The 23,497-nt window shown below is 37.2% G+C and overlaps 1 protein-coding gene across 1 annotated transcript; it reads right to left on the bottom strand.

Annotated features, from left to right (window-relative positions):
* Positions 1 to 5,334: 5,334 nt before the first annotated feature.
* On the bottom strand, positions 5,335 to 21,506 carry LOC106091814 (thioredoxin domain-containing protein 3 homolog). Its single transcript, XM_013258485.2, has 7 exons — positions 21,412 to 21,506; positions 16,299 to 16,399; positions 16,163 to 16,234; positions 15,449 to 16,085; positions 11,244 to 11,847; positions 5,475 to 5,897; positions 5,335 to 5,402 (listed from the first exon to the last, which is right to left on the bottom strand). Exons 1-6 carry the CDS (start codon positions 21,500 to 21,502, stop codon positions 5,540 to 5,542), a joined length of 1,863 nt encoding a protein of 620 aa, XP_013113939.2. The 5' UTR covers positions 21,503 to 21,506; the 3' UTR covers positions 5,335 to 5,402; positions 5,475 to 5,539.
* Between the last annotated feature and the right edge of the window lie 1,991 nt (positions 21,507 to 23,497).

Here is a 23,497-nt window from a genome sequence, read left to right as displayed (position 1 = left end):
TATGCATTTCTCACCGAATGACGAAAGGTGGTTTACATATATACCCGAGGTGGTGGGTATCCAAAGTTCGGTCCGGCGGAACTTAACGCTTTTTACTTGTTTAAATTGCAATGGAATCTCAATGTCAATTAATTTTTTTATCGATCCAAATTTTTTGAAAACTAATTACTATATATACACAGGTGTGTGCCTGAAATATGATCTTGAGGTGCGCTGTTTGGGCAAAGGTCCGTGGCAACCTGTATAAAAAAATCTCCCCCGCGGGGGTTCTTCAAAAAATTTCAGTTATCGGGTAGGAGTGCTCTGTATATTTGTTGTTGTTACCGTAGAAGTGTGTTGTGCACTGAGGCGGCAGCCCTTGGCCGATGAAGGACTCCAACGGGTTAATCTGGCTGCCATGGTATTGCTATAGATTTGTCGAAGGTGGGACGTATGGGTCTTTGAAATCTCCTTCCTCTTTATATTGTAGGGGACAAAATAGCCTTTAATTAAATTTACTTAAACACTACACTTGAAAATTTTTTAAGATTCGATAAAAAATGATTGAATCAATTACATTATTAATGGAAAATTACAAAATTGTCAATCACGACTATGATCGAAAACATTTTCAGATTTAATTAAAAAATTTATTGGAAAAATTATTGAAACAATTAACTTTTTAATTGGACCTGGCAACAGTTTCAATCACGACTGTAATTGAACAAAAAATCATATTCTATTAAAAAACTATTGATTCAATTAATGTTTTAATTGAAAACGATTTTATTTTTAATTCAAAATGATTTTTTGTGATTTTTTCTGTGTAGCTAGCATTTAGTAGGCAGGGTGATTATGTCATCTACATCCGCATTCACAATTATGACAATCTGCTGACTCGAAGGATTCAGCTGCCTTGTCTCAGCATGACCGGGAGTTGCGACACTCGTAACACTCTGACCTCTTGCGACCTATTGGATTATTTAAGACCCTCGATCTAACACTGTGGCTACCTGCTGGCTCAGAGAATTCGGCTGCCGTTTCTAGCTGGGGCCACTTCCTAGTGAACATATTGAGACCTAAAACACAATGTTGTTATAATTGTTTTAACCACGTTCCCTGTAAGTTTGCAAATAGATTCACTCTAATATCATTCTCACCTGGCTGTCGTCTACAGATCTAAATCCAGGAATCTGGCCGCCTCAATTGGAGCGGTCCATCGTGATTTTGCAGTTAGAGTAGTTGGTTTTTACGGGCATGTAAATAGGAGATTGGTGTTATGGGGTTCTGTTGTTGTAGCAGTGTTGTCCACTGAAGCGACCGCCCTTGCCGACGAAGCAATCCGTCGGGTCAATCCGGTACGTACAACCGGTTGCCATGGGATTGATGGGATTCTGTGTTGTGTGCAGGCCAGGGGCCGAATTACCGCATACGTGAACGAGTAAAATTATTCGAAATTTGTATACCCACCACCGAAGGATGGGGGTATATTCATTTTGTCATTCCGTTTGCAATACATCGAAATATCCACTTCCGACTCTATAAAGTATATATAGTCTTGATCAACGTAAAAATCTAAGACGATCTAGACATGTCCGTCCGTCTGTCTGTTGAAATCACGCTACAGTCTTTAAAAATAGAGATATTGAGCTGAAATTTTGCACAGATTTGTGTTACACACAAGAGTTGTGTTAGGCAAAATTAACGTCCTTCGTTAATTTTGCCCAGATCGGTCCAGATTTGGATATAGCTGCCTAAAAGCCGATCCTCAGATTTAGGGTCTTAGGCCCATAAAAGCCACATTTATTATCCGATTTTGCTGGAATTTAAGACAGTGAGTTGTGTTAGGCCCTTTGACATCTTTCGTCAATTTGGCCCAGTTCGGTTCAGATTTGGATATAGTTGCCATATAGACCGATCCTCCGATTTAGGGCCTTAGGCCCATAAAAGCCACATTTATTATCCGATTTTGCTGAAATTTGGGACAGTGAGTTGTGTTAGTTCCTTCGACATTCTTCGTTAATTTGGCTTAGATCGGTCCAGATTTGGATATATTGTAGCTGCCATATAGACCAGAGATCCGATGTAGGGTCTTAGGCCCATAAAAGGCACATTTATTGCCCGATGACGCCGAAATTTGGGACAGTGGGTTAAGTTAATCTCCTTGACATACTTCTTAATTATGGCACAGATCGGTCCAGATTTGAATATAGCTGTCATATAGACCGATCTTTCGATTTAATGTTTTGGGCCCATAAAAGGCGCATTTATTGTCCGATTTCGACGAAATTTGGGGCAGTGAGTTGTGTTAGGCTCTCCGAAATTTTTCTGCAACTTGGCCAAAATCAGTCCAGATTTGGATATAGCTGCCATATAGACCGATATCTGGATTTAAAGTCTTGGCCCCATAAAAGGCGCATTTATAATCCGATTTCACTGAAATTTGACACAGTGACTTAGTTAGGCTTTTCGACATCTATGTTGTATATGGTTCAGATCGTTTTATTTTTAGATATAGCTACTGAAAAGATCAAAATTTTGTTGTACACAATTGAACAATGGCTTGTACTTATTAGTATTTGGTCCAAATCGCAACATATTTCGTTATAACTGCTATGGGACATATGGTATGCAATGTTTACCGGATTTTGATGAACGGTGGTTTACATATATTCATATGTTACTTTGTTGGCAAGGCACCATCTAAGGAACAAATGATGCCAAATCTTGGAAAAATTTAAGAAACGGCCAATGTCAGCTTTGGTGATAGCGTGGCGAACATGAAGCCCTTTGAAGTCTAGCTCAAATCAAGTCATATCAATCAAACTAAAAGAAATTTAGTTTCGTAAAAACGTGTTGGTCGCTGGAGTCGTGTGCAAGTAAATATTTCGCTCGCAGACCATGGATGTTCAAATCAACGGACCAACACAAACACAAAAAGACTCGCCACCGTGCTTTAGCACGTGTAAACCAATGGCTAAAAAATCATGTTCTGTACTTCATTTGGTCCACAGACTGGATGTCCAATTCGCTACATGTCAATCCGACGGACTTTTTTTATAAATGTCACTTTTGAGAGCAAGGTAAGGACTACAAAATATGCCCGTATGGATTCGCTGAAGAGATACATTGTACGGGAATAGGCCAACATACCGGCAGATTACATTCGTGCAGCTGCAATTCGTTTCTTGTACGACTCAAAACAAATGATAATGGAAAATGTGGTCATATCGCGCAAAAGTGATTAAATTCAAAAATATTTCCACATATTTTCGTACTTTGAATCAAAAAAAAAATATTTTCACTCAAAAAATTTGGTCAGCTATCCGGTATATCTAAATAACGTGCATTTGTTATTAATAATATAAATATTTTATTTATTGGGTTGCCCAAAAAGTAATTGCCGATTTTTCATATAGTCGGCGTTGACAAATTTTTTCACAGCTTGTGACTCTGTTATTGCATTCTTTCTTCCGTCAGTTATCAGCTGTTACTTTTAGCTTGCTTTAGAAAAAAGTGTAAAAAAGTATATTTGATTAAAGTTCATTCTAAGTTTTGTTAAAAATGCATTTACTTTCTTTTAAAAAATCGGCAATTACTTTTTGGGCAACCAATACATTATTTATGTACGCTTTATTCGGCAGTGACATTGGAATACTTTTGTCTATCATTTCGCTGCGAATACGCATAAAGTTATTATGATCTTCAGAATCAGAGGACGACAAGCACAACAAAAGCAATGTAACCATGCTTTTTTATTTATAAATTCAAGTTTTTTTCCAAAAGTGTCATTAAATTCATATTTTATACAAAAGCCGGGTAGATGTTAATTGCCATTTGTGTTGTTTTGTTTTGCCATAAACATATGTTCAAATCAACTCTTATGCAAAAAATTATCGGTAGCCATTTGGAAAATTTCGATACGACAGCTTTGGAGTGCGATAATACATCCATTCGATACGTGACGAAGTCTCATTCGATACAAAAGCGTACTCGATCACGTTTGCAGTAATTCGGCCCCAGATATTAGGAACGGATCGCGTCTTTAAATATCCAGATGCTCCTCCTGAGATGTCTCGGAAGTGGTTCTAGATCAGTGAGTTACAACATCAAAAACCGAGATTCTGTAAGTTCAAAGTTTCTTACCTTCAATTTCTCAGTAGTTCCATGGCTAATTATCGACTTCATGAGTTCTTCTTACTTGTTTGCTTGGTTGTTTCTCACTTTTAAGGAGAGGTGATTCTCGTCTGAGGTTGTCTCTCATCATACCCGCCTTCATGGTCTTCGACTGGCCGGTGGCCTTTACTTGCCACGTCAAGATCTTTCGTAATTATCTGGTTAGTTCAAAGACTCCCAATCATCGTTTTCTCGTTAGTCCCATTTTCAGATCCTGGTCCCATGAGAGATGTCTGATTCGCCAAAGTGGTGCAATGCATCTTCACCGTTAGTAAATGGTCCAATTTGGTTCGGTTGTTGATTCTGTTATTGTTGTTATTGTAGCCACGGGATAGCTATCCCGTGCCGTTGTTGATTTTGACTTGCTGTAGTGATCTGCAGATCATCGTCGTACAGTCCTCCATCGAACCCGCTTGAACACATTCCTGACTGAGTCCAATTTGCGAGCCATTATACGCTATCTCTTACAAACAGTGGTTCAGTGTGCTAAACTAAGCGGCTAGATTACTTTTAAGGTCTTTCAGCGCATGTCACATTTTTTTGTCCCACACTATTTGAAATGAAAAAGGGCTGGACTTATAGGTCGATTATGGATTGCAACTCAACTGTAGTTCCGTTGCCAGCACATAAAACCATGAAATAAAATTAGGTGTAACGTTGGAAAAAGTTTTCCGTTTCATTCGGTATCAACGTTTTGAATATTCAGTTACTAAGAGAATTGTAAAAAATGTAAATATAAAAAAATATGCCTGTTGGGAACGCAACTGAAGTTAGATTGCAATGTTTAATCGAGCCAATGATTGTAGGACAAACTTCGGCTATAAGTCGGATAAGACCCTTTACCGAGTGTAAATCTCCATTGTACTGAGGCAAGATTACGGTGAACTTGCTTTATACTCCCTGAGCCCCTCAGTTATCAACTGTAATCCGGTAGAATAAAGTGTGATGGATACACCAGACTAAAAACATACAATAGGAACTTTAACAAGCACGTGGTTGCTTAAAACCTTAACGTTAGAAGTATACCTAATTATATGAAAGAGTATCTTTATCTCTTTCAACCTGCGAACAACCTGCCAATTCTTTCTTGTCCATTCCTTACCTGTCATCCCTTTGTTTCAATGAATAGTTTGGTGTTATATATTTTTTTTTTAAGTTTTTAATTGTTATTTATAAATGTTTTAATTTTTATTACAGAACAATAGAGTCACAAAATAAGAACAACTCGTACAGTTTCAATCGCCACGCTGCAATTTAGAAATATAAAAATTATTATAATTGATATATAAAAGGGAACATGCAAGGCCTTGGTCAAGTACCAATTTGAAGTTTCCATGGATGTTTTAAATTGTTGACAAAACATGTTCTCATGTTTTGAAACTTCCTACTCGCCAGCTTCCTGTTCGCCTTCTGCGCCTTCAGCAGAGGTGCTCTCACCACTCTCTTCTTCTCCACTAGATGAGGGTGTACCATCAACTTCGGTTTCTTTTTCTTCTGCTTCCTCGGCTGCAGCAGCCTTCTTAGATTTACGAGCCTTGCGCATCTTTTTGGCAATCTCAGCGGCCAGGGCAGCAGCCTCGGCTTCTTCTTGTTCAACAGTTTTATAGGATGGTGGAAAGAATTTACTTGCATCCTCTTGGCCAATCACACTGTTGGCACTTACATAGCTGGGACAGTAGGAGAGCATGGTAAGCATGGTCTCTTCGGAGCCTTTGTTAACTTTCATAACGAGCTTGTCATTGCTTCAAAAAAAAAAAAAAAAACAAGTAAAAGCGTGCTAAGTTCGGCCGGGCCGAATCTTATATACCCTCCACCATGGATCGCATTTGTCGAGTTCTTTTCCCGGCATCTCTTTTTAGGCAAAAAAGGATATAAGAAAAGAGTTGCTCTGCTATTAAAACGATATCGAGATATGGTCCGGTTCGGACCACAATTAAATTATATGTTGGAGACCTGTGTAAAATTTCAGCCAATTCGTATAAGAATTGCGCCCATTGGGGCTCACGAAGTAAAATAGAGAGAACGATTTAAATGGGATCTGTATCGGGCTATAGACCGATTCAGACCATAATAAACACGTTTGTTGATGGTCATGAGAGAATCCATCGTACAAAATTTCAGGCATATCGGATAATAATTGCGACCTCTAGGGGTTAAGAAGTCAAGATCCCAGATCGGTTTATATGGCAGCTATATCAGGTTATGAACCGATTTGAACCTTATTTGACACAGTTGTTGAAAGTAAAAATAAAATACGTCATGCAAAATTTCAGCCAAATCGGATAGGAATTGCGCCCTCTAGAAGCTCAAGAAATCAAATCCCCAGATCTGTTCATATGACAGCTATATCAGGTTATGAACCGATTTGAACCATACTTGGCACAGTTGTTGGATATCATAACGAAATACTTCGTGCAAAAATTCACTCAAATCGGATAAGAATTGTGCCCTCTAGAGGGTCAAGAAGTCAAGACCCAAGATCGGTTTATATGGTAGCTATATCAGGTTATGGACCGATTTGAACCATACTTGGCACAGTTGTTGGGTATCATAAAAAAACACGTCGTGCGAAATTCCATTCCAATCGGTTAAGAATTGCGCCCTCTAGAGGCTCACGAAGTCAAGACCCAAGATCGGTTTATATGGTAGCTATATCAGGTTATGGACCGATTTGAACCATACTTAGCACTCTTGTTGGATATAATAAGAAAACACGTCGTGCAAAATTTCTCTTCAATCGGATAAGAATTGCGTACTCTAGAGGCTCAAGAAATCAAGACCCAAGATCGGTTTATATGGCAGCTATATCAGGTTGTGGACCGATTTGAGCCATACTTGGCACAGTTGTTGGATATCATAGCAAAACACGTCATGCAAAATTTCGTTCCAATCGGATAAGAATTGCGCACTCTACAGGCTCAAGAAGTCAAGACCCTAGATCGGTTTATATGGCAGCTATATCAAAACATGGACCGATATGGCCCATTTACAATACCAACCGACCTACACTAATAAGAAGTATTTGTGCAAAATTTCAAGCAGCTAGCTTTACTCCTTCGGAAGTTAGCGTGCTTTCGACAGACAGACGGACGGACGGACGGACGGACGGACAGACGGACGGACATGGCTAGATCGACATAAAATTTCACGACGATCAAGAATATATATACTTTATGGGGTCTCAGACGAATATTTCGAGTAGTTACAATCAGAATGACGAAATTAGTATACCCCCATCTTATGGTGGAGGGTATAAAAACAAAGGAAACGGTAAAAAAATTAAAAATTAATCATATCGCCTTACGGACATTATTGGGCCATGTATTAATCATAGCTTCAAAAACCCAGCCTGCGTTGTTGACCTTTGGATACTATAATTCCCAAGACAAAACTGCCTATCTACAACTTACCACCGTATATGTATATAATTACAGTTTAATCCGGTTAAATAAAGGAACACCTTTTAATTGAAAGAGCCTGTTAATAGACACATAAATGGTACATGCCCGGTTTTTAAGGTTGGAAACCCCTTCTAGTCTCGCTTGCCAAATTTGGTTAAAATTCGTATTCTACTTCCAAATACCTTTCATTTCAGTATGATATTGGTATTGCCCGTGAATATTTGCTGTTGGTATCGTCCTGATTGATTTACGTGTCCTTTCGATTATTTTTTTTGGTAGGTGAAGATCCACCTAGGCAATCGTTTCTCAAATAGTAATGTTAGAAACATACTCTATTTCTCATCACCTTTTATTTGAGTCCCATTTTGTTCCGATCGGGCTATATGTTCGCACGGCGGTATGGGATGGTCCACTCCCCTTGCACCTAAATATCATTAATTAAAGTAAAATTTTGTCAGGATTGGTCAAGGTGTCCCCTGAGGGGTGAAGCCCCTCACATATTCAGATGAAAAGACTTGTAACTCACTTCCATGTACCTTTCATTTCAGTCCTTGCCGTTCTGCATGTACCCTAGGGAAACTTGCACTAGACTTCGGTAAAATTTTAACTATGTGGACCACATTAATATATTTTATACAGACCGAAGCTATTTTCTGATTTTAGATCCATTTGTTTAATTTTAAAAGATTTTGCAAATGAATTCCTCCATTTCTCATACACTCAGAAAAATGGTGCGCATAAAATAAGGTAAAAAATTAGGTTGAAATTAGTTTGCCAATTTTAATGTAATTTAGTTAAATGTTGATTAAATCAAATAAAAATTGCACGATTTTAGTAAGTTTTACTCATCTGTAATTATTGGCAAATAGTTCATAAACTTGGGGGGAAGTCATTTTACTTAACCAAGTTTCTTTTCAACAAGTAAAATATTCCTACAGCGAACAACGTTTTTATTTACCCAATAGAAACATGTTGCTATTTTGAGTTCAACATATATTATAAACCTATATTCTTCAAATTTAATAAATATTCGTTCAAAATAGTTTACGAATCTCCCAAGTTTCAGTAGTATTGTATAAATTTAATTCAAATATAAGTTTTAATCTTAGATTGACAGATTTTTTAACAGTGATAATTAAATCGATTAACTTCTCACTAATACAACCCTAGCCTCAATGCAATTATAAAGGTGCATTTTAAACAAGTTGTTTGTCAGTCGTGCAATCATCACTCGATTGAAAACTTAGAATATCATAATACAAGCATGTTTGTGACTTCACTATAAATAGGATAATAGATCCATGTTAGAAACCCAAAATAAAATGCTCTTAGAAACCCTAATGGTTTATGGCTGTTACAAATTCTAATTTAAAAAGCAAAATCAGCCTTTAAAATTTTTTTTTCTGTCTATGGGACAATCTTCCATACAATGCTGTTAGTGGCAACTACCTACCTAAACAAATATGCGTCTGCCATTGAACATCATGCGCCATACAGAACAAAATGCATTTTCACGGCCTTGTGTATGCACTAAAACACTAACAGCACATGCAACCAACAACCCGAATACGGTGTCGCATACAAGCTACGCTCATTGTGATGTACGTATTCCGCGAACAAAGTCGTGGACGCTAATAAGCAAAAACGAAAAAGTAAAAACATGTGATATGAAACTAATAATTAATATTTAATAAAAAATCAGTTTCTACCAATGCATAAAAAATGTAAAAATGATGAAATAATCACCGTTATGTTAGTGGAAATGCATGCACGAACATGAAAAATTATATTGCTGGAGCAGACAAAGATGCTTGGTGAAAATATTTTTATAAAAGGTAAATTTGGTGAGAAATCTCTTGTTTTTATGGATATAATGTTTTTCTTTTTCTACTCTAAATAAAAATATAGGATGAAGTTTAATAAGAGTCAACTGCAGCGATTTTACAGAAATTGGTTATCATCACTATTGCTAAGAATATAATATACAGTATTAGAGATCGACTCATCCTGACATTTTGGTAAGTACTAGAATTTAAAAACAAACAAACGTTCTGTTAATTTACTGGTCTTTCTATACCCACCACCGATGGAAGGGGGTATATTCATTTTGTCATTCCATTTGCAACACATCAAAATATCCTATAATGTATTCTTGATCGTCGTAAAAATCAAAGACGATGTAGTTATGTTCGTCCGTCTGTTTATTGGAATCACGCTTCAGTCTTCAAAAATAGAGATATTGAGCTTAAAATTTGCACAGATTCTTTTTTTGTCCATAGGCACGTTAAGTCCGACGATGGGTTATATTGGACTATATATTGATATAGCCCGCATATAGACCGTTCCGCTGATTTAAGGTCTTAGGCGCATAGACGACACATTTATTATCCGATTTTGCTGAAATTTGGGACAGTATGTTATGTTTGGGACTCAACATCCTTCTTCAATTTGGCCCCGATCGGTCAAGATTTGGATATAGCTGCCATATAGACCGATCTCTCTATTTAAGGGTTTGGCCCCATAAAAGACACATTTATAATCCGATTTCGCCGAAATTTGACACAGTGATATGTGTTAGGCTTTTAGACATCCGTGTCCTATATGATTCAGATCGGTCTATATTTTGATATAGCTGTCAAAAAGACCAATATTTTGTTCAACAAAATTAAACAGTGACTTGTATTTATTAGAAAACTTAATGTCCGTGCCTAATTTGGTCCAAATCGGACTATTTTACGATATAGCTGCTATGGGAGCATAAATTATGCATTTTTCACCGGATTATAACGAAAGGTGGTTTACATATATACCCGATGTGGTGGGTATCCAAGGCCTGTTTACTTGTTTTCTTTTATATTTAACTTTGTTCAGGAACTTTTTAGATTGAAATGCAAACTTCATTTTGTGCATCTATGGATATATTAACGCAGATGTTTTCACAAAAGTTTTATACTAATAACTACAGCCTGACCTTTTTTGGTAAGTATTAGACTAAAAATAAAACCATGTTTCTGTACTTAACACTTAAATTTCTCTTCAACAGCTTTTCTCTGAATCAATAAAAAATTGTGGATATGGCGTAACGGAGCTTCTGTGAAAATTAATATGATGCTTTCCTCTTTGCTGATTTTATACAATTGGGAATTTCTCCAAAGCCACAGAGAACTCAAAGTGTGCATGTTTTTATTTGAATTGTTAATTTATATGAAATACATATTCGTAAAGTGTATAAATGAAAAATATTAACAAACAAAAAACAAGACTAGTGTTAAATAAATAAATGAATAAAAAATAAAATTTTATTATGAAAATGTATAGAGTATCTACAATTAAAATAATTATTTCGGGTGGATTAGTTAAAACTAAACGGAATAGAAGCACAGATTTTGCTATAAATTTGTACAGATGTATTAACACGCAGGAAAATCTTCAAAATTTTATTCCATCAATTAATTTGAGTTCAGTTAAAAATGTAATATACAATGGTTCATCATATGTACCGATTAAAGAATAGTTTATTTATATTTAGTTAACGTTGAACCATCAAGTTCATATGAAGTAATTATTTTTTAGGCATACATTAACTAAAAACCAAAAAAAGCGCTACATGAAGTTAAACTTTATTCGAAAGTACTTTAATTTTATTTTTAATTCAACCATGGGTTCACTTTTTTTGAGTGTACTTACGCTGTTAGGACTTTATATTTCGGCATAGAGTTTGTTATGTATTCAGCGGTATTAGGATCATCATTGGTAAAGAAACCGTAAACTGGTACATTTTCCTTATTATTATCGGCATAAGCTATAAGATCGCGTTTCTTATAGGTATCAAATGTCATGATGACATATGGTGGTTCCGGGGGTGGATCGGGTGGTAAAAATTCCTTAGTTTGATTACGAAAATAGACATAAATTAATGCGGCATGTGTACGATGGTCAATAGGCACCCATATAGCTGGCAGAGTAACAGTTTTGGTACATATACGCTTTCTAGCAGCAGGTTTTTCTTCGGGCTCTTCAACTTTTTCTGCCTGTGGTTCGATACCTTTTTCCAGATCATCCAATTCTAGATTCAACTCCGAATCGGGTATTTCTAATTCAGGTTCATCTACGGCTTCTAGATTAAGTTCTTCATTGTTTTCCTGCCCTTCTGTACCAGTGGTTTCTGCTTCTTGACCTTCGGCATCGGGTTCTCCTTTGTTGGATGTAGCTGCCTCATCTTCTGCCTCAGTTGATGCTTCTTCGTTGTTGTTGGCGGCTTCTGCAACTTCGCCCTCCTCGGCTTCGTCATCTTTACAAAATGTTTAAAATAAGAATAACAAGAATTAGAAACAAGTAAAAGCCTGCTAAGTTCGGTCTGGGCAAATTTTATATGCCCTTACCATGGATGGCATTTGTCAAGTTCTTTGCCCGATATCACTTGCAAACGAAGGATAAAGGATAAGAATCACTATGCTATTGGAGCCATAACAAGTTATGAACCAATTGGAGCCATACTTGGTTTGTCCGTTTGGGACCAAAGTGGAAGCCATTGTGCAAAATTTCAGCCAAATTATACTTGCGGCCTCTAGGGACACAAGAAATCAAGATATGGGAGCTATATCAGATTTTAAATCGATTTAGATTATACTTGGCACTATTGTTGGTAGTTAGAACAAAAAACTTCATGCAAAATTCAGCCAAATCGGATAAGAATTCCGCCCTCTAGAAGCTCAAGAAATCAAGATCCAGGTTCAGTTTATTGGCAGCTATATCAGAACATGGACCGATATAGCTCATTTACAATCCCAATTGATCTACACCTATATTAAAAGGAAGTATTTGTGCAAAATTTCAAGCGCCTAGCTTTATTCCTTCGAAAGTTAGCGTGCTTTCGACAGGCGGACGGACGGGCAGGTCTATGCAGACTTAGAATATAAAGACGATCTAGAATATATATGCTTTGTTGTGTCTCAAATTAATATGTTGATGTGTTTCAAACGGAATGACGAAATCCTATGGTGGAGGGTATAAAAATAGCCAAATATTTTTTAACTTTTGGTTACCTTGAAGGAAAATTGAGGCTGAGGTCTGAACCTTTATGTACTTCTTTTCCTTATTTGAATCTTACTCGTATATACTTATCTATAACGTTCTGATTGGGGCACATTTTCGCTCAGGGGTTTTGGGATGGGCGTTACCCCTTTCACCCAATTATCACAGAAAAAAAATTTGTTTCAATCCACTATAGGATGGGGGTATAATATATATATATATATATTCTTGATTCGTCATGTCATTTTAAGTCGATCTTGACATGTCCGTCCGTCTGTCTGTCCGTTCGTCTGTCCGTCCGTCTGTCTGTCGAAAGCTCGCTAACTTTCGAAGGAGTAAAGCTAGCCGCTTGAAACTTTGCACAAATACTTTTTATTAGTGTAGGTCGGTTGGTATTGTAAATGGGCCAAATCGGTTCATGTTTTGATATAGCTGCCAGATAAACCGATCTTGGGTCTTGATTTCTTGAGCTTCTACAGTGCGCAATTCTTATCCGATTGGAATGAAAATTTGCACATAGTGTTTTGTTATGATATCCAACAACAAGTATGGTTCAAATCGGTTTATAACCTGATATAGCTGCCATATAAACCGATCTTGGGTCTTGACTTCTTGAGCCTCTAGAAGGCGCAATTCTTATCCGATTTTATTGAAATTTTGCACGTAGTGTTTTGGTACCACTTTCAACAACTACGCTAAGTATGGTTTACATCGGTCCATGTTTTGATATAGCTGCCATATTAACCGATCTTGTGTCTTGACTTATTGAGCCTCTAGATGGCGCAATTCTCATCCGATTTAACACATAGTGTTTTGGTATCACTTGCAACAACAACGCTAAGTGTGGTTTTAATCGGTCCATGTTTTGATATAGCTGCCATATAAACCGATCTTGGGTCTTGACTTCTTTAGCCAATAGAGCGCGCAATTCTCATCCGATTTGGCTGCAATTTTGCACGAGGTGTTTTGTTATGACCCCCAATAACTGTGCTAAGTATGGTCGGTATAGAACCTGATATAGCTGCCATATAAACCGATCTGGGATTTAGAGTTCTTGAACCTCTAGAGGGCGCAATTCTCATCCGATGTGGCAGAAATTTTGTACAACGGGTTCGCTCATGACCTTCAACATACGTGTCTAATATAGTCTGAATCGATCAATAGCTTGATACAGCTCCCATATAAATCTATCTCCCGATTTTGCTTCTTGAGCCCCTACAAGGCGCAATTCTTATCCGAATGAACTGAAATATTACACAACTACTTGTATTGGGTTGCCCAAAAAGTAATTGCGGATTTTTTAAAAGAAAGTAAATGCATTTTTAATAAAACTTAGAATGAACTTTAATCAAATATTTTTTACCCTTTTTTTCTAAAGCAAGCTAAAAGTAACAGCTGATAACCGATAGAAGAAAGAATGCAATTACAGAGTCACAAGCTGTGAATAAATTTGTCAACGCCGACTACATGAAAAATCCGCAATTACTTTTTGGGCAACCCAATACAATGCTCAGCACTAATTTATGGTCCGAATCGGACTATAACTTGATATAGCTCCAATAGCATAACAGTTCATATTCAATATTCTTTGTTTGCCTAACAAGAGATACCACGCATAGAACTTGACAAATGAGATCAATGGTGGAGGGTATATAAGATTCGGCCCGGCCGAACTTAGCACTCTCTTACTTGTTTAATTGAAACTGCTTCAATCACGAAAATGATAATATCAATCAAAGTTTTTTAAAAAAGGTGATTGAAAAAATTTCAATTAAACAAATTGCATGTTCAATTAAAAAAATTATTGAAAATTTTTGAAATTTCCAATTAATTTATTAATTGATCCAATTAAAACAAATAAAAACGTGTTTAGTTTGACCGTGCCGAACTTTGGATCCCACCACCATGGATATATTCATCATCCTATTTTATTATAACTCCACTACCATATCCATTGTTCTATCTAAATAGTGGCTGATTTGGATCATATTTGATTCAGGTCCCGAGAACTCTTATACCAGTAACAGTTTCAACGAAATCAGGCAATAAAACCGCTTTTTATTGGAAGATTGGTCTATATGGCAGATCTATATAGTCTGATCTGGATCGGATGGCGGGAGGCTTACAACATGTCACTATATCAAATTTCAAAGAAATCTGGAGATAAATAAAGCTTTTATGGGCTTCAGAGCCTTTATTGGCAGATCGGTCTATATGACAGCTATATCCAAATATGGAGTTCAAGAACTTAAACTGCATGCAGCAAAAAGACGTATTTGTGCCAAATTTCAGCTCAATATCTCAATTTTTGAAGGTTGTAGAATGACGGACGGACATCGTTAAATCGCCTTAGAATGTTAAGTCGATCCGAATATATATACTTTGTAGGGGCGGAAATGGATATTTTGATGTGTTGCAAACGGAATGACTAAATGAATATATCCCCTATCCTATGGTGGTGGGCATTAAATCCGGATTCAATGATTGAGTCATTTAATTTTTGAATTGAAAACATTTTTATGTTCAAAATTGTCGTGATATTTTTTTGTGATCTTTTATTTAAGTCTTATATTGTTCAGATTGGTCAGCTTATCTCCGGGTGAATCTTGGGGGTGTATCCCTTTTTATATTGAGATTTGTAGTCCATTCACTTATACCTCTTGTTTGAGGTCTTATGGGTGCACATGTAATATGGGGAAACTTTTTTAATCTCTCTTACATCTTACTTTCCCTTTCTCTCCATTCTCTCTTATTCAGCAAAGATTCTTCTTTAAGAAACAAATTCATGCTCTCTTTTTCTAGAAATGCTCTTTCCTTTAAATTTTGTTAGTTACAACACTCCCAAAAATTCTACTTACCTGTTACCTCGTATTCGACAACCACTTCCAAGGGAGGAACTATTGCGGGCTTAATTCTTTCCTCCTCATGATGATCATCCGGTGGCAATGTTTTAGTTTTCGTCAATTCTCTGGCATAGTCATTTAAGATTTGCGGTACATCGACATTTTCTCCCGGTATTTTCCAGTAGCACAGCAACAATTCTTTACCCTCCATTTGTTTGAGAACCTCATCGGGTATGGGATTTTCACATTGAAAATGTACAACTTTAAACTCTTCCCTGGTGATTTGGGTTACTTTACGATCTTTACATTGAATTTTTAAAGCATCGGCTGGTTCCATGATCTTTTTGAACATATCGCGATTGACTTGAGGTCCAAATACCGTTATACCAATATCCATAAGATTTTCCATAATTGTATCAGTAACAAACTTCAAATAATTTAAACGTTTCTTTTCCACTACAACAGCTTCGATGCGAGCACATGCCTCATCTGCCTCTTCGATAACTTTTTGACGAGCAATTTCTTCGGGCTGAAGTTCAGAGATTTCATAAAAGGTGCGATTTTTCTCGCCCAACAGATTTAGTTCGCTTACGATGAGAGCCATTAGTTTGGGAACATTTGTGCCAAACATAAGGTTGACAGCTTTGCCACCCTGAGGAAGAGAAATCGTCATAATCCAAACGGACAATCTTCGAACTTTTCATAGATTTATTTTACAATTCTACTTACAGTAACAAACATCCAGGTGGGTTCACTTTTTCGACGGAATCTCGCTAAAGCTGTTATATGGTCCACTTTGCACTGAAACGAAAACTGTATGAATGAATTTTTAAATTTTTCGTGTTATTTGCACTGAGTGACTTACGATTGCCAATTGAAGATTATCTCCCACTTCTAGTTTGACTTTCTTCAAACTTCCAACCATGCCTACACAGGGTCCACACCATTCGGCACATATATCCAGAACTGTGGTGAAAATATAATTAAAATAAAAAGGGTTTCAATGCAAAGAAATTGTTAATGGATTTTTTTTATGAACACGAAAACTTTACTAAGCCTTCTGCTCCTTCGTTACCCTTTAAATAAAGTGGTCCAAATTGTATCTCAGTAAACATTTTCATCACAATTATATTTTTACAAAAAAACAAGTAAAAGCGTGCTAAGTTCGGCCGGGCCGAATCTTATATACCCTCCACCATGGATCGCATTTGTCGAGTTCTTTTCCCGGCATCTCTTCTTAGGCAAAAAAGGATATAAGAAAAGAGTTGCTCTGCTATTAAAACGATATCAAGATATGGTCCGGTTCGGACCACAATTAAATTATATGTTGGAGACTTGTGTAAAATTTCAGCCAATTCGTATAAGAATTGCGCCCATTGGGGCTCACGAAGTAAAATAGAGAGAACGATTTATATGGGATCTGTATCGGGCTATAGACCGATTCAGACCATAATAAACAACGTTTGTTGATGGTCATGAGAGGATCCGTCGTATAAAATTTCAGTCATATCGGATAAGTGCGACCTCTAGGGGTCAAGAAGTCAAGATCCCAGATCGGTTTATATGGCAGCTATATCAGGTAATGAACCGATTTGAACCTTATTTGACACAGTTGTTGAAAGTAAAAATAAAATACGTCATGCAAAATTTCAGCCAAATCGGATAGGAATTGCGCCTTCTAGAAGCTCAAGAAGTCAAATCCCCAGATCTGATTATATGACAGCTATATCAGGTTATGGACCGATTTCAACCATACTTGGCACAGTTGTTGGATATCATAACGAAATACTTCGTGCAAAAATTAATTTAAATCGGATAAGAATTGTGCCCTCTAGAGGCTCAAGAAGTCAAGACCCAAGATCGGTTTATATGGCAGCTATATCAGGTTATGAACCGATTTAAACCATACTTGGCACAGTTGTTGGGTATCATAACAAAACACGTCGTGCGAAACTTAATTCTAATCGGATAAGAATTGCGCCCTCTAGAGGGTCAAGAAGTCAAGACCCAAGATCGGTTGATATGGCAGCTATATCAGGTTATGGACCGATTTGAACCATACTTGGCACAATTGTTGGATATAATAAGAAAACACGTCGTGCAAAATTTCATTTCAATCGGATAAGAATTGCGCACTCTAGAGGCTCAAGAAGTCAAGACCCAAGATCGGTTTATATGGCAGCTATATCAGGTTATGGACCGATTTGAACCATACTTGGCACAGTTGTTGGATATCATAACAAAACACGTCGTGCATAATTTCTTTTTGATCGGATAAGAATTGCGCACTCTAGAGGCTCAAGAAGTCAAGACCCAAGATCGGTTTAAATGGCAGCTATATCAGGTTATGGACCGATTTGAACCATACTTGGCACAGTTGTTGGACATCATAGCAAAACACGTCATGCAAAATTTCATTCTGATCGGATAAGAATTGCGCACTCTACTGGCTCAAGAAGTCAAGACCCAAGATCGGTTTATATGGCAGCTATATCAAAACATGGACCGATATGGCCCATTTACAATACCAACCGACCTACACTAATAAGAAGTATTTGTGCAAAATTTCAAGCGGCTAGCTTTACTCCTTCGGAAGTTAGCGTGCTTTCGACAGACAGACGGACGGACGGACAGACGGACGGACAGACGGACGGACATGGCTAGATCGACATAAAATGTCACGACGATCAAGAATATCTATACTTTATGGGATCTCAGACGAATATTTCGAGTAGTTACAAACAGAATGACGAAATTAGTATACCCCCCATCTTATGGTGGAGGGTATAAAAATTATCAATTTTTTTTTAATATATAGAAAATTGCAAATTTTCCCATGAACCTTTCATTAAGGAGCAGCTCATATATCCCAATGTCGCCCGCACTATTGTTCTCGCTAGGATTCCAACCCAGGCGTTCAGCATCTTAGATGGACACGCTAAGATCAACAATACAGTGGCCTTCTTAAAATGATGTTTTTATACCCTCCACCATAAGATGGGGGGTATACTAATTTCGTCATTCTGTTTGTAACTACTCGAAATATTTGTCTGAGACCCCATAAAGTATATATATTCTTGATCGTCGCGACATTTTATGTCGATCTAGCCATGTCCGTCCGTCTGTCCGTCCGTCCGTCCGTCTGTCTGTCGAAAGCACGCTAACTTCCGAAGGAGTAAAGCTAGCCGCTTGAAATTTTGCACGAATACATCTTATTAGTGTAGGTCGGTTGGTATTGTAAATGGGCCATATCGGTCCATGTTTTGATATAGCTGCCATATAAACCGATCTTGGGTCTTGACTTCTTGAGCCTCTAGAGTGCGCAATTCTTATCCGATTGGAACGAAATTTTGCACGACGTGTTTTCTTACGATATCCAACAACTGTGCAAAGTATGGTTCAAATCGGTCGATAACCTGCTATAGCTGCCATATAAACCAATGTTGGGTCTAGACTTCTTGAGCCTCTAGTGTGCGCAATTCTTATTAGATCAGAATGAAATTTTGCACGGCGTGTTTTGTTATGATGTCCAACAACTGTGCCAAGTATGGTTTAAATCGGTCCATAACCTGGTATAGCTGCCATATAAACCGATCTTGGGTCTTGACTTCTTGAGCCTCTAGAGAGCGCAATTCTTATCCGATTGGAATGAAATTTTGCACGACGTGTTTTGTTATGATATCCAACAATTGTGCCAAGTATGGTTCAAATCGGATCATAACCTGATATAGCTGCCATATATACCGATCTTGGGTCTTAACTTCTTGAGCCTCTAGAGGGCACAATTCTTATCCGATTTGAATGAGTTTTTGCACGAAATATTTCGTCATGATATTCAACAACTGTGCCATGTATGGTTGAAATCGGTTCATAACCTGATATAGCTGTCATATTAACAGATCTGGGGATTTGACTTCTTGAGCTTCTAGAGGGCGCAATTCCTATCCGATTTGGTTGAAATTTTGCATGACGTATTTTATTTTTACTTTCAACAACTGTGTCAAATAAGGTTCAAATCGGTTCATAACCTGATATAGCTGCCATATAAACCGATCTGGGATCTTGACTTCTTGACCCCTAGAGGTCGCAATTATTATCCGATATGCCTGAAATTTTGTACGATGGATCCTCTCATGACCATCAACAAACGTGTTTATTATGTTCTGAATCGGTCTATAGCACGATACAGGTCCCATATAAATCGTTCTCTCTATTTTACTTCGTGAGCCCCAATGGGCGCAATTCTTATACGAATTGGCTGAAATTTTACACAGGTCTCCAACATATAATTTATCTTGATATCGTTTTAATAGCAGAGCAACTCTTTTCATATATTCTTTTTAGCCTAAGAAGAGATGCCGGGAAAACAACTCGACAAATGCGATTTATGGTGGAGGGTATATAAGATTCGGCCCGGCCGAACTTAGCACGCTTTTACTTGTTTTGTATAAACTTGACAAAATTCAATTCTATAGAAAATTTAATGAAATTTTATTGTCATCTGCAAGTTGTTCTATCGTTCCGGCTATAGGACCATTAAAACAAATAATTGAATTTCATTTAATTATTTGCTGAGCCCGGCACGCGTCGCTGCGCCAAGTAAATATCTGCGTAATTTAAGTTGAAAATGTATTCCAATTTTCCGGTAGTAATTTTCTACTCTCAAATACCTCTTATTTAAACCCCACATTGCAATGGTCAGTACAAAATCCTGTTTGGGGGTGAGGTGGACCCCCGAGCTGGTTCACATCTGGATCATATTTGGGTTGGATATCGGGAGTCGGAGCATAAATGCGCCTTTTAAGGTCTTTAGGCTCTAAAGCTGAATATTGGTCTCCATGTCTAAATAAAGCCCGGTCTGGACAAGTCGGGTAATAAATGCGACTGTTATAATATTTATATATAACTGTTATATAGATCGATCATCCGATTTAGGGCTTAATCACATGAACGGCACACTTATTACCCGATTTCGCTGAAATTTCGATCTGTTTATTGTATAGAGCTTCTCGGCACCTGAACCAAATATGACTAAGATCGGACTACATTTGGAAATGTTTGGATAAGTTTCTTTCTTGGATAAGTTTCTTACTTACTACCATATGTATCTCCCAAGTACAATTTGTTTATCAAATACCTTTTATTGAACCCCATATAGCCATGTTGACAAATATTCATATTTTGAGAGGCGCTTTAAGTAGGTAGGCAACCTCCTAGCACTTGAACCTCATTTTTAATACCATATTCGTAATCTACTCCCGAATACCTTTTATTTGAGTGACATATTATCATGATTATTACGTCTTATATGCCTACTTGGGACGGTTTTGATTTTGGGGCGAACCCCTGGGTAATTACCCCCAATTTTTAATATTCGATAATCATATTCAAACTCTACCTTCGAATACCTTTCATTGGAGTCTCATATTGTCCCGACGCCCTATATATTTGGATCCAACTTTTGGCACCATATTTGTATTCTACTACTGAAAACCTTTATTTTGAGTCCCATATTCTCCTGATCGGTACATCTTGATTTTTGGAGGTATTTTTGAGCGGTTTTGAGCTTGGGACGGCTTGCTAGGTACTTGTACCTTATTTTAAATATCGTATTCATATTCTACTCTCAAATACCGTTCATTTGAGTCCCATATTGTCCCGACCGGCTCACATTTTATCTTGGGCGCAAATTTGGAGCGGGCTCCTGGGTACCTGGGCCCAATTTTTAATACCATATTCGTATTTAACTCCCAAACTCCTTTCATTTCAGTCCCATATTGTCCCAATCGGTAAATATGTCCTGCTGGGGAGTTTTGGGGTTGGGGATTTGTACTCTACTTTTAAATACATTTTATTTGATACCCATATTACCCAAAGCGGTAAAAGTGTACTGTTGGGTGTTGTTTTTGGGGGTGGGGAACCCCCCAACGCTTAGGGTGACATTTTTATGCCAAGTTGTTTTTTAATTTTCTTGTTACCTAGTAATCCAGGTTTTTCCAAAAACTTTTCAAAATCTTCATCATTTGAGATATCCGTTTGTAACTGCTGAACTCCACCTTTTTTAGCCATTATTTGAATTTTAAACCTAAGATAAAAAGGTTTTTTGATTTTTTTTTTAACTTCAAACTTTTGCGGATTTTTCTCGGTATTATCTCTTGGTATGCTTAAGTGTAACTGAGAAATTCTTTTATCAATTCCATGGTAAATACCTTTTATTGATAAAACCCAATGGAAATGTATTGTGGTGGTGTTGACAACGAACTTATTTGCTGGCTTATTGCATTTACCATTGTTGTTAGGGGATACCCTATAAACATTGCCTGACTGGACATGGAATGGAATAATCTGGCTTCTTCCACAGACAATACAAATAAACGTAACTAGGTTAGTGTGCAACATCAAAACAAGAACGCAAATATTTTTTGGATTTTAATGCCATTTTTAGTCAGCTAAGCTGAGCCTATATTAAGATAATGTTTCAAAAATATTTTTGCGGTATATTCTAAGACACGCAAATCACAAATTTCAAAAAATTCCGTCAAATTAATGGTAATTCAAGATCATAACGCAAAATGGGGAAAAAAGTTTTTCTTTTTTACTTTGGCTTAAGTTTGTAATTAATATGCTTACACGTTTAATGAATATTTGCAAGACTTTTAATATACCTCCAAACACTTCATTCCATTCGCGTTAGATTCCCACGCGTTGTGACATTAAATGTTGACTGCTATTAAACAATTACGCTATGCATATATATTTTCCATCACTCGCTTTGTTGCTGGCTACCACCCATACAAAATAAGCTAAAAAACGTGTAAAACTCTAAACAGCAGCTAGAAACCCGAAAACGAAAATCGGGAAAAAATTCACAAAATACAAACAATTTCAAAAAAATCTTGCGAGTTCGAATTGCTGTAACTTTTTTTTATCTTTGAATTTCAAAATCCGAGAAACAGGTTAGCATTTGAAATTTTTAAATTTTCGTAGCCCCCAAAATTTGTTGAGTCATGGACGCAGAAGTGCAGTTCATCGCTTAAAGTAGTATTTGAGATATCTTCAGAGTTTTTCTTCAAAAACAAGATCAAAACTGCAATTTATTGCAGGAAATTTCGAAAAATCCAAGTAAGTTCGAAATTCCTGTTACTTTTTCAAATCTTTGAAAATTTGGCGGCAACCCTGACTCGCAAATTCGAAAAGAAATAATTTGGCAAGCATTTTCTCAAAAATTCTGTCGAAATCACTATAGTGATCGAACGCGTAAAGATAGCAGCTTGAAATTTTGCACAGATACTTAATATTGATGCAGGGGATTTGCAAATGGGCCATATCGTTTCCGATTTAGATATAGCTCCCATATAAACCGATCTCCAAATTTCACTTCTTGAGCCCTTACAAGCCGCAATTTTAGTTCGATTTGGCTGCAATTTTGCATACAATGCTCTGTTATGACTTCCAACAAATGTGCCAAGTACGGTTCAAAACAGTCAATAACCTGATATAGCCTCCATATAAACCAATATCCCGATATGACTTCTTGAACCCTTACAAGCCACAATTTTTGTCCGATTTGGCTGAAAAGTTGCACGTAGTGTTCTGTTATGACTTCCAATAACTGTACCAAGTACGGTTGAAATCGGTCAAGAACCATATATAGCTCCCATATAAACCGATCGCCCGATTTGACTTCTTGAGCCCCTGGAAGCAAAATTTCATCCGATTTGGCTGAAATTTTGCATGCGGTGTTCTGTTATGACTTCCAACAACTGTGCCAAGTACAGTCCGAAATGGTCTATAATCTGATATGCTCCCATATAAACCGATCTCTCGACATGACTTCTTGAGCCCTTGCAAGCCGCAGTTTTAGTCCGATTTGGCGTAATTTTGCATGCGGTGTTCTGTTACGACTTCCAACAACTGTGCCAAATACGGTCCAAATCAGTCAATAACCTGATATAGCTCCCATGTAAGGCAGTATCTCGATCATTCTTGTTCGGTTCCTAGAAGCTTTAATTTTTGGTTTGACAGAAGTTTGGTATGTAAAATAAAATTATGCCCTTCAACTAA

Source organism: Stomoxys calcitrans, chromosome 1, assembly GCF_963082655.1.
Source record: "Stomoxys calcitrans chromosome 1, idStoCalc2.1, whole genome shotgun sequence".
In the NCBI taxonomy this organism is placed as follows: Eukaryota; Metazoa; Arthropoda; class Insecta; order Diptera; family Muscidae; genus Stomoxys; species Stomoxys calcitrans.
This window is presented reverse-complemented; position numbering and strand designations above follow the sequence as displayed.

What these genes read in the sequence shown, in the direction of transcription:
- LOC106091814 (XM_013258485.2), bottom strand. Translation starts at nt 21,502, where the DNA reads ATGGCTAAAAAAGGTGGAGTTCAGCAGTTACAAACGGATATCTCAAAT. An exon ending in ATAATCTTCAATTGGCAATC is followed by an intron (nt 16,235 to 16,298) that starts GTAAGTCACTCA and finishes TTTTCGTTTCAG; the next exon opens with TGCAAAGTGGACCATATAAC. An exon ending in TGTCGAATACGAGGTAACAG is followed by an intron (nt 11,848 to 15,448) that starts GTAAGTAGAATT and finishes CATTTTGTAAAG; the next exon opens with ATGACGAAGCCGAGGAGGGC.